Raw genomic sequence first — 12,620 nt, 5'->3', positions numbered from 1 at the left:
ATTTAGGAAACATTCGGTAGAAATGGAGCCCGATGATGTAGCAGCTAATTGTAAAAAACTACGTGAAGGTCTTTTTGTCTTCTCCCAGGTGGCTGACACGATCAGACGCTTGGTTAAACTGCGTGTTGAAGCAGCCCGTTTGCGAGAGGAGAAAAAGGCAGCAGACGCAGCTGCACAAACATCCCAGATCAGCATGGCACGAACTTCTACTCCTGAAACAGATAAGAATGTTGTAATTAAAGTGAAACCCATGCGGGAGGCCGCGCCTTTATATGTTCCTCCTAAAGGAACGGGTACAAGTGATGATAAGACATCTACAGATGCAAAGGGTTATTTTATTAATAATTGGGTTTATAATCCCTGGAATAGAGCAGATGTCATGGCCCTTAAAACTGCATTACCTGATCCGCGAAAGAATCCAGCAGCCTTTTATGAGGAAGTTGAGGGTGCCATTAGCTCTTGTACTATGACTTTGCCTTTTATTGATTTGTTTTTTAGGCTAATATTACCGCCCGATATTCGGAGAACTGTGCGTAAAGTTGATGATCGTGGGACATTTGGAGCATTGTGGAAAGATTTAGAGCAGTTAGACGAAGATAGAGAACCTGCCCAGAAACCGTGTCAGTTAATTTTAAATCTTCCGGCAGCCATATTAGTTAAGTTAAAGACAATTATTCCGCTTAAAAAGATAGATTGGACTGAATTAGCGTCTTGCAAGCAAAAGGTAGATGAATCCGTTTCTGACTACTTCACATGCTTTGAAGAAGCATTCCACGATTTTAGTGGCCAGTCATTGACAGATGACACGGGTAGGCATCTGTTTGTCAATAAATATGTTGCAAACCTTTTGCCAGGAATAGATAGTCGCCTAAAGGCTAGTGAAAGTTCATGGACTACCTCTTCTCCGGTTTCGTTTTTGACTATGGCTCAGTATTATGAAAAACAAGAATTAGAAGCGAAGGGTAATGAGGATAAAAAGACTAAAGAGTTGAAAAAACAAAGGTTATGTTGGCTCAGGCGTATGGTCTGCCTTCTAGAGGTAATGATAGAGGTGGGCGTGGATCTTATGGTTTGTCCTTTCCTTCCTATACTCGTTCAAATTTGTCTGTTGGTCAGTGTGCATACTGCAAGAAATTTGGACATTGGCTTTCTGATTGTCCAGTACTGCGTGCTCAGCAGAGTCCACGTGGTCGGGGACAAATGAGAAATCGTTCAGGATATTCAGGGCCTAGAGGAAAAACGAATGATCGTGCTAGGTTTGATGCTAATTCTCGTGGACAGGATGGGGTTAACACTTTTGATAGAAGGAACCAATATCAAATGTCCGACTATGTGCCGTCTGATTTTCAAGATTCTGCTTATGATTAGGATTGCCTAGGATGGGGTAAGGAATCAGTTGAAGTTCCAGTAGATCAGAGGGGTCCCTATGTTACAGCACATGTTTTGGGTTCTACTGATCAGTTTCTGGTTAAATACAGGAGCTACTCGTAGCACCTTATCTAAACAATTGGTTCCAAGGGCTCCCCTGTTTGGCTCAACCATTACATTGATAGGGTTCGATCGAATGCCTTCCCTTAGCCCATTGTCACAACCACTCGCATTCCATGTTGATAGGTTCTCTGCTCCATGTCCATTTTTGCTTTCTCCGAACACACCACACAATATTTTGGGTCTTGATATGCTCAAATATTTCAGGGCTACAATACGATGTTCTCCGGAAGGAGTACGGGTTATTTTAAATGACAACTACCCTGTGATGGAGAGATCCTGTATTATTAAAGAGGACATTGCATTAGCTTAACTCCCTTGTACTTTGTGGGCTACTTCAGACACCGATGTAGGGAAAAATGGTTATTCCACCAGTGCATATTAGTGTCAAGGAGGTGCTTTATTGCCAAGACTGCCTCTGTATAAAATTTCTCGAGAAGGAGAAGAAGCACTCGCACACAGTGTACATGATTTGATTAAGGTGGGGGTTGAGGAAGAAGTTCCTTATAATATTTGCAATAGTCCGATTCTTCCCATTTTGAAAAAAGATACTGACACTAGGATTTATAGATTCATCATCGATTTGAGAGAAGTCAACAAGATTGTAGTACCGCAGCACCCTGTGGTTTCTGACATAACGACATTGCTTACCTTAGTCCCTCCAACAGCAACTACATTTTCTGTTATTGATTTGAAGAATGCTTTCTTCTCGATTACTATTCATCCTGATAGCCGATATTTGTTCGGTTTCACTTTGAATAATTGATCATACAGATTTTGTAGAGTTCCTCAAGGGTACACTGAGAGTCTGAGTATTTATAGTTGAGCCTTAAAACGACAACTTGATTCCTTTATTTTGCCTGAAGGAGTGGCTCTCATACAATATGCCGACGACATCTTGTTGACAGCCGATACGCCTGAACAGTGTGAAAAATGCACTTTTTCTTTGCTTTCTTTTCTTGCTACACACCATCATAAAGTATCACGAAAGAAATAGCAATATTGAAGACCGAAGGTAACCTACTTAGGTCACCTTCTGTCTAAGGAAGGCTGTGCACTGACACCAGATCGTATTCAAGCAATTTTAGACACCCCAGTACCTTCCACTCAGAAAGATGTCTGTGCATTCATTGGTTTGACTTCGTTTTGTAGGTAATGGATATTGGGTTTTTCGCACATTGTTAAACCCCTGCTAGCACTTTTGACTAAAAACACTCCGATCCCCCTTCCATGGACAGATGAATGCCAAAATGCTTTTCGTCAGTTAAGACAAGATGTTTGCTCTGCACCAGTGTTAGGCACACCAGATTACACGAAGGCTTTTACACTGTATGTACACGAGAAAGATGGATGTGCATTGTCTGTTTTAGTACAGACACACGGAGACAAGCAGCGTCCCTGTGCATATTTTCTTGCAGTTTTTGATCCTGTTGCTCGTGCGTTGCCTGGATGCTTCCATTCAGTTGCAGCGACAGCTATGTCCATACGTCAGAGTGAAGGGATAGTTTTGTCACACAAACTGTTGGTGCTAGTACCCCATGCAGTAAATGCCCTTTTGAATAAGACCAAGACGCAGCAATTAACTAGTGCTCGCCTGACAGGATACGAATTGACACTGTTAGCACCTCATATTACTTGAAGAGATGCGCGACACTGAACCCAGCCACTGTGTTGCCATATCCTGCGACTCAGTCTCAGTCAAAGGAGCCTCACGATTGTATATTCCTTACTGACGAACAGACAAAGGGTCGCATCGATTTGCAAGATATTCCCCTTCCAGATGTAGATGGGGAACTGTGGGTTGATGGATCATGTTTGAAGTTACCAGATAGCACGACTTCAGCTGCTTATGCAATTACGACACTTGAGACAGTAGTGGAAACAGCTCCCATACCACAGAAGTCTTCTCAAGCAGCTGAACTAATACTTTTAGCAGGACCGTGGGAACTTAGCACTGACTTGTGTGTGAACATTTACATGGATAGCCACTATGCTTTTGGAGTGGTTCATGATTTTGGTCTAATCTGGAAGGAAAGAGGCTTGCTTACATCCCACGGGATGCAGATAATGCACAGAGAATTAGTGCATAATCTCTTGACTGCACTTACATACCCAAAGAAAGTTGCTATTATGAAGTGTAGCGCACACAAGAAAATCATTGACAAAATAGGACAAGGCAATGCCTTTGCAGACCAGCGAAGCACTACATCCATGTACGTAGTGAAATCACAAGCTGAGCGTTGGCATGATGCTAAAGAGAAAGTATTGGATGTACAGAGATCTGCCTCTGTGAAATAACTTGAGCATTGGTCTAAAGAAGGAATATTGGACGATGAGGGTTGTTGGCGCAACAAAGACGTGGATAAATGGAAATTGCCTGCAGCCTATTTACAACCTATGATTCAAATGGCACATGGGATGGCACATGTTGGAGCTCTAGCAATAACTAAATTACTTACACAAGTTTGGGAGCATCCTGAAATTGCCAGCACAGCTAAAAGAGTAGTACAGTCTTGTTTGATTTATTGGCAGTATAATCCTGGAAAAGGGACACGGACTCCTACAGGAGGGTTTGCTACACCAACCGCACCTTTTGAAATCTTGCAGATGGATTACATCCAACTCGAACGCTGCAATAATCTGAAGTATGTCCTAGTGGTGGTATGTGCCTTCAGCAAATGGATAGAGGCATACCCTACCAAGGATAATACTGCTCTCACCACAGCAAAGGTGCTTCTAAAGGAGTTTTCCCGAGATATGGTGTTTGTAAGCTTTTGTGGAGTGACAACGGACCTCATTTTATTGGGCAAGTTGTTGAGCATGTTCTGAAAGGATTAGGGATCAAACAGAAGTTCCATACAGTCTTTCACCCACAATCAGCAGGATTGGTGGAAAGGTATAACGCTACTTTAAAATTGAATCTGGCGAAAATACTGGCTTCCACGTCTTTAAAGTGGCCAGATGCATTACCCTTGGCATCGCTATCCATAAGATCGGTGCCACATTCACGATCTGGGCTTACACCATATGAGGTGGTATTTGGGAGACCAATGGACATTTGGGGAGTTCCTAAACTACGCCCCATACATGATGTTCCTTGTGTTCTGTTGAATGATTATTTGGCACATTTAACCGACAGTGTGATCTCTATTCATCAACAGGTTCGAGAAGCGCTTCCCGACAGATCTACAGGTGAGGCCCATGAACTCCGTCCTGGCAACCGAGGTCCAGAGCAAGTGCTTCTGGCTACAAGGACAGCAGTTCGAGTGGCGAACAAAAAGAACTGGGTCCACAGCACGCACTGTAAACACGTGTTGCCTGCCTTGGTGGAACCTGCTGTGCTGACCGACCATCGAGAGATTCTGGAGACGGAGAAAGGTCAAGCTATCTCACCTGACGAATCTGCGGAATTCTTCCCGGACCACACGATTTCTGGAGCATCGCAATACCACTTTAGACCAAGGAAAGAATCTGCAGTGCTGAACAAGACTGGTTGAGCTACCGTCCTGGGTTTGTGAAACGGAGAGCCGATGTGGTGGGGGGGGGGGGGAATCTGCCCTGCATAGTGTAGTGACACCCGTCTTGGCCCGTGGTGAAGAAATCAATGGCTGCCCAGGGATAAGAGCTCCAATGATTGTTTTCAACGAGTTTTAGAAATATCAATCATCGCTGTTGCTGAAATGAATAACAAAAGAATAATTTGTGCTGTAGGGTTTGTTTTTGCTCTGGTGGTTATGGCAATAATCACCTGGTTTGTTGAGAAAGTGGCCCCTGCTCGACAGCTTTTTGTTGCCACTACTCCAGCTCCAGTGGAACACCATTACTATACGCTTCCCTAATATGAGCAGAAGCATCGACAATCCTACCTAAATAACACATTCATCCAGATGTTGCATCATACACACAAAACTACGAATACTACCAATTGTTGGGTGTGTGGAATGATACCTGCACACCAAAAGAAAGGAGGAACACCTTTTATTCCTCTACCGTTTTCCCATAATGGTTCATGTCAAGCTTGGTATGCGTTTTTGTTTGCTTTCGGAAAGCCCTCAGTAGGAGGAATTATCTTTTGTCTGAATAAAGTATGCTATCAAGATAAAGATGGTTATCCTCAAGCTAAAGGGACTAAATGGGAATGGGAGCGTATCAACCGGACAATTTTTCGACACCATATGTCTTCACAAATATGAGGAACATCAAAGACAATGGAACTTTTGTAATTTCTGTGACCAGAGTTAAAGCAGAATTGTGTGTAAGTAGTATTGGGAGAATTCCAGTAGGACGGAGTGAATGTAGTTTGACATTAACTATTGAAGGAGCTAATAATAGTAGTTTAACATTGTCGCACAATACTTATTTTGTATGTGGTAATAAAGGATACTATCAATTGCCTGTTGGGTGGTCCGGGGTATGTTACATATCATTTTTGTTACCCCCTGTATTTTTGGCACCTGCGTCATATCACCTCAATTTAAAGTTGTATAATGACATTTCCAAGAATAGACACAAACGAACAATAAGTACAGATGAAGTTGACCAAACTGATACCACTTTGCAACAATATTTCGATTTCAATTTGGGTTTGTTCTTCTTTGTGGGTGCTGCATTGAATAGCAGAAAGATCAGGCGATTGACTCGTGTTGTGGAAGCTGTCACCAATCAAACATCTATGGCACTTGGGAACATTACAGATGAACTGCAAATTGCGAGGATTGTAGTACTCCAAAATCGCATTGTATTAGATGTGATTTTGGCTGATCGAGGTGTGCATGTCGCATCATCGGTAGCAGTTGTTGGGTATTTATAGCAGATCACTCACATTCAGTATATGATGCAATCTCAAAACTACATAAGATTGCTGCAGAAATTCATACAGAGACTGGTACATGGACATTTTCGAACTAGATATGGACACTCTTTACTACTTGGGGCTGGAAGTTACTGACTATTCTATGTATACTACTGGTGATACTATTTACATGCTGTACTTGTATACAATGTGGTCTTATGCTTTGCTCCATGTGCATCACTGCTTGTGCACCAACAAAAGAAATATTGCAGACATGAAAGAACAACAAATGTTGAATAAAGAAATAGCTGACATCATGAGCATCAATATACAGGATGCATATCTAGATTACCTCAGATAAACGTATGTCTTCAGCTAAATGCTAAAAGGGTCGTCTGTTGTAATTTGGCAGCAATTAGGTTAGCATTAACTGAAGCCATCTTGCTTTTAGCGACTATTTTGTCCGATTTGCGGAATCCATTTTGTATTCTATCAGCCATTTTGTTTACCATGTGCTCGCCATGTGCTCTGTCCTACCTTCCTGCTAACTGCTCCTGAAATCTGCCTAGAGACGAGATATATTTAGCCTCACCTGCTTCGCACATGCTCAGTTGAGCTTACAGCTGTCCCCAACTTGTAACTGTCAGGATGTGTCCACCAGGATTAGCAACTGTTTAGTTCCTCCCACTGGTTGACTGTGCATCTTCTGTAGGACCTTATATGTACCCAAAACCAGCATTTGTACTTGTACTGCCTTCATTTGAGCCCCTGTGTGGGTATAAAAGGACCAAACTTCTTCCATTCAGTGTGCTACGTCATACATTACCGAAGGGTGTTGTGTGAATGTAGTTCCACCTCATGAGGTTTAATAAACTCTATATTTTCTATTCCAGTTTCTGTGCCGACTTCTTCCTATTGGTCTGAGGACTCTGTGCAGAGAAGGGCGAATCCCTTGCACTGGTAGGCCTTGCTGAGGCTCACCACCACAGTACGACGGCGGTATTAGCCTCCCCGACAAAGAAATATTATTGGGCAGCTCACCTAGCTGCCATCAAACAAGATACATGCTGCACACCGGTGGATAGGTGGCTTCTGCAGGGTGGGACAGACAACAGAGCCCTCTATGCGAATCCCAAGAAACTCCATTTAACCGGGCACACCATGCACTCAGTCCAAGTCTGGCATACAAAAGTTTAGGTTGGGACCGTAAACTGAAGCTGGCTACCCCCCTATGGAATTCAGAGTCACTTGGTAGTTTACACTCCACCAAGGGTTTCTGTAAATGGGACCTCATTGGTATCTCTCGTATAGGCTATCTCTGGGTGAAGTGTGACATGCTCAGCTTTGGCCAGTTACAACAGCAGTACAAGCTCGTGACACGGAGTGCTCCCCTACCTGCAGGTCCGACTTGCACTAACCACAGCCTTAGAGAAGGGCTTACCCCTCCCTGACTCCTCCCCACTAGAAGACAGGTTGTTGGACGGGCTGCTTCCACCGAGGGTCATCTCACTAACCGGCAAAAAGCTTGTCCATAACATACCTGATCCCCTAGATGAAGTCATGGGAGAGGGACGGCTTGATGCTTGAAGATGAGGAGTGGAGATAGGCGGTGGCCTCCCCTTGGGAGGTGGCGATCTCTGCACGTCTCCGCCTGGTGCAATTGAAAATTCTTCACAGAACCTACATCACTGGGCCCCAGCTGGTCCGCATGGGATGAGGAGAGAGTGCGGATTGCAGACGACAGTGTGGGCAAATCACCACCTTAATGCATATTCTCTGGGAATGTGAGCAGATTCAAAGATATTGGAGGGGGTTACATGTGGTCATGAGAGAGGTCCTTCACAAAAATAGTCGCCCAGAGGTTAGGAGATGCTTGCTTAATGTGTGGAAGCCCACTGACTTGACGGTTGCAGAGACATTAAGGGTCACCCTAGGTGCCGCTGTCGCAAAGAGAGATATTGCTTAGCTATGAGGGGTGGATCTCTCCCCCCCTACTCTTTTCAAATGGAAAATAAATCTTGATTGGTGCATGTTTAGGGAGAAAACCGTCTATGTGGCAAGAGGCTGCCCCCAAAAATGGTCCTGTGTGTGAGCCAAATGGAACACCTAAAGGGGAGATATCGGTGTCGCTCCGCCGGTTCCCATCAACGACGAGCCTGTATCCCCTTAATAATTGTCCCGATCCAAGTGCTGTATCACTGTAATTGACTAGAATCCCAAAGGAAATGCCATATTAATTAATACCTTGTGTTCCTTCCATGTGAAATGCCGACTTTTTGTTTATGTTATAAAAATCAATAAAAAAGATAATATAAAAAAATAAATTACATGGATGAGTTGTCATGCCATGGTCCAAGTTGAACACATAGATCGGTCTAAAAACTCTGCTTGGGTAATGTACACTTTATGTATCAACTATCCAATAGGAGTATTAGTCAATCTTTTTAGAACATCCCGATGGAGTTTTAAAAATCAGTTTGAACAAGTTTTTTCGTTACCTCCAGATTAGAACACTTTTAGGAGACAACCAGCAGGTTCTGCATGCAGATAGTTTTCCTAAAGTACACACTACACTTCTTGTACAAGATCCATTAAGAATATCTGGTTAATATTAAATATTCCTGTACAATATTTACAAACTGTAGCGGTGGTCTTACTGGTGGCACATCACTCTTTGTATGCGTTCAATATGGACATTACAGTATTGGCGCCCCTCAAGGTTGAAAGCCTACACCCCACTACCTAAGGTGTGAATCCACTGTGGTCCTGAAAGAACCCAGTTTAAATGTCAAACATAGAAATAACCTCGGCACTCTAATCAGTTCAATATTGATTCATAGATCTCTTGTGATTACACAAATCGATTTTGACAAACAAAAAACAATTTTTGACTTGTTGTTCACTTTAATAGATATGGAACATACAAGTTTAACAATATGTTTGGAAGCAAAGAATTTCGATAGCATTATATTTCACAGATGGAGGGCACAATTCAGTAATCCTCCTGTAGGGCGCTGGACCGGCAGCCGACACGTGTTTCGTTACAGAGTAACTTTTTCAAGGCTTAAATGAGCATTGAATAAGACTCGGAAGTACTCCATAAATGTTCAAGATCTTCCAGTTATAAGATGACCAATTAACTATTTGTTTGTTTTATATCTCTTGCTCGGAACGGTAGTGACACCACACACTTTCAGTTGATCCAAGAATCGTCTTATTTTGATAAACTAAGGCGTAGGGCTATGATATGCCCCTGTCCGTGCGATTTCCGCCATATTTAGCGGCCGTCCCAAGTAGGTCATCGTCGGTCCAACGCCCTAAAGGAGGGTTACTGAATTGTGCCCATCTGTGAAATATAATGCTATCGAAATTCTTTGCTTCCAAATATGATTGCTAAACTTGTATGTTCCAGATCTATTAAATTGAACAACAAGTCAAAAATTATTTTCTGTTTGTCGAAATTGATTTGTGTAATCACAAGAGAACTATCTATGAATCAATATTGAACTGATTAGAGTGCCAAGGTTATTTTTATGTTTGACATGAAATATTCCTGGAAGCTAACATTTATGATCCCTCTGTATGGGCAAAGAAAAGGTCGCACTGGTTATTAACCAATATCACCAAAGCAGAGATTGCACAATCTATACACCTTCGTAATCAAACAACTACAATAGCCAAATACAAACTGCAACATTATCAGAGCATATTTGATTTTTACATTACACCTGTAAAATTGAGAAGCAGTATTCCGCTAAAGTCCCACGTGCCAGTCCAAGGAGGCAAACAGACTGCACATGTTTGCAAGCTGTCCAGTAATTAGCATATTTTGGGAGGAAGTGCTCCAGTATCTACAGCTGTACCTAATCTTATAAAGTTCAATATAGGTTTTATCATGATGGGACTGAATAGTGGGGTATATAATCCTTTTGTTTGTCTTGACATTTTCTTGGCAAGATTACAAGTAGCTCAGTTATGGACGAGCACTGTTTTATCTGATTTGGTTTCCTGGGTTCAGCAAATTCTGAAAGAAAATTACTTTGCAAGTTTAAGAAATGCAATTATCCCCTCAAAAATATTTAGGACTGTGTGGGAACATGTACAGAAGGATGCTACAATATATTTTATGCTATTTCAATCTAATGTTTCATCTAACAATTAAAAAATGGACAAGTGAAGACATGAGGTCTTGGGTCAATGTTCACTTTTATCTGGGATTTTGAATACAGGAGCACTGCTGTCTATTCATCCTGATATTAGTATTATTATTACAATTATTTACATACCTTTTCAAAGTATTTTGACCAAGTGGACACAAGACGCGCATGTTGATTTATTTTTTGTACTGGAGTGATCACTTTGCCAAAAAGACAAAATCAAAAAGTCAAGCAATAGTCTGCTAAAGCATTAATTACCCTTAATGCGAAAGCACCCACAAGCTTTTTTTTTACTATGATAATTTAATAAATAAAGCGTTATTAAAAGGTGTTTATGAGTCATATTCAGGAAAGCTGGACAGAAAACACAAAGAATTGATAATGTCAAAGTTGGGCTTACCTGATATAAGGTTTGGAGATATGAAAATGAAGAAAAATATCAAGAAAGATTTATACTCCATGTTCTTCCTTGAGAGTTCCTGACTGTTTCAATCTGGGAATCAAGTTGAAAAGTCAACAACGTCACTTTCATAAAGGCTTTTTGTTCTAATGCAATCTGCCCTTAACTGCCTCAAAACGCCATTATTTTATTTTTAGAATATTTTTACATAGGGTAACACTGTCTGGCCAAGGATTTCACCTTATTATTAAACATTTGACATCCAGAAACAGCAATAAGAAATTGATTGATAACCAGTCAACGTGTGCCAATGGTTTTCCACTGCATGGAGACACATCTCCACATTTTAACAACTTCTGACATATTTGAGCTAAAAACATTTTATTGTTCAAATCTACACATTATGCAGCAGATGACCGTTCATGTAGCATATGCAGAAAATCCATAATTATGCAGAAAATGCCAGAGAATCGCATAATTCTATGGGCCATGAGGATAGGATAGGCAGCCACAAAATGATTTAGAATTTAAGAGACTTTCAAATAATACATTTTAGAATTATGTAATCAGTCTGTACAAAGTGAAAACATTGTTTATAAGTACATTAAAACAGTGCTTGTAAGAATTTGGAGCTCAGCAAAAACTTTGCCAGCAAATAAAATAAATTAACACAAAGGTCATACAAGCCTTTCGTCGACTGCAGATTATTCCATACTGCAGGTTATTCCATCCTGATGAAGACCCTGTTAGATGTATAGAAAGTGTAAGCTTCTTAAGAGGGTTGAAACGTTGGCGGTTCATATATTGCCAGTACCAAAACTCAGTTTGGGCATTTAAGTACAAATGGAAATTAGTCCATCTATGAGAGACAAAAAACCTAGCTATAGTGGGCAGGTCCAAAGAATCTTAATTGTTTTGTGTTCTTGTTTTTTGTATATGTACAGTCACTTAGTTTTCACTGATGCACTGCACGGGCACCTTTTCACTTTGCACGTATGAAGCGCCTTATTGTTTGATTTATGATGCATTGCTACTAAAGGACTATAAAATACATGTCATTCATTCAATAACTGAGTTATTGTGGCCTAAATATTTTGTGATTTATTTCAGCAAAAGAATTAACTTCATAAGCACTTGTGCAACTATTTATTTTGGTAACTGATGACGAATCTTGTCTAACAGAGCCACCTTATATATGTACTATAATAAAAATAAAATTCCATCAGAATTGGTACTCTGAAATACCAGGGAAGTTCTGACAATATATCTCGGACAGCTGCCTAAACTTTTTAGGATGCAGTAACTTACTTTATGGAAGAACCGAATTGTTCATTAGTGCTCATCACACATTAACATCTGTTTCAGCCTACAAGGTGTCCTTCACAAAGTTGCCAACGTTCTGCTTAATATGCCAGATTTTCACACAGTGAGAACTGATGGTCAAATGGACCTGGGCTCTGAGTGTGCCTGAAGTCTGCCGATTGTGTCAGAAGTGGGAGCAGGGGCTGTTGCTCAGATTGCTAGCACTGGCCAGTTTACTATGACTACAATACTGCTTAGTTATGTATGCCCCTTACACACTTCATCACATGTTTTAGACTCAATTTCATCAACTAGAAAACCACAGCCTAATCCTGATTTGCATCGACGTGAGAACCCTGTGGCTGCAATGTCACCGAATCCTGCTATGAGGCCACGGCCCATGGGACACACAGTAATTTCCTGAAGTTGAACGGAGAGATTCAGCTTCTTGTCTGTGGTGGTAATTCAACATAGACAACAT

At 41.3% G+C, this 12,620-nt stretch overlaps 1 protein-coding gene across 3 annotated transcripts in view; it reads right to left on the bottom strand.

Moving 5' to 3' along the window:
* The window catches only part of LOC147703669 (butyrophilin subfamily 1 member A1-like), a 349,015-nt gene that overhangs the window by 261,069 nt on the left and 75,326 nt on the right, over window positions 1–12,620 (bottom strand). For all 3 annotated transcript variants that reach the window (XM_086932015.1, XM_086932013.1, XM_086932014.1), the window contains exon 2: window positions 10,838–10,930. In XM_086932015.1, the coding sequence (XP_086788141.1) occupies window positions 10,838–10,898 (61 nt within the window). In that variant the 5' untranslated portion in view covers window positions 10,899–10,930. The remainder of the gene's footprint in view (window positions 1–10,837; window positions 10,931–12,620) is intronic.

Source organism: Lissotriton vulgaris, chromosome 7 (assembly GCF_964263255.1).
Source record: "Lissotriton vulgaris chromosome 7, aLisVul1.2, whole genome shotgun sequence".
Taxonomy (NCBI): Eukaryota; Metazoa; Chordata; class Amphibia; order Caudata; family Salamandridae; genus Lissotriton; species Lissotriton vulgaris.
Note: the sequence above shows the minus strand (reverse complement) of the source record. Positions and strands in the feature narration are given on the sequence as shown.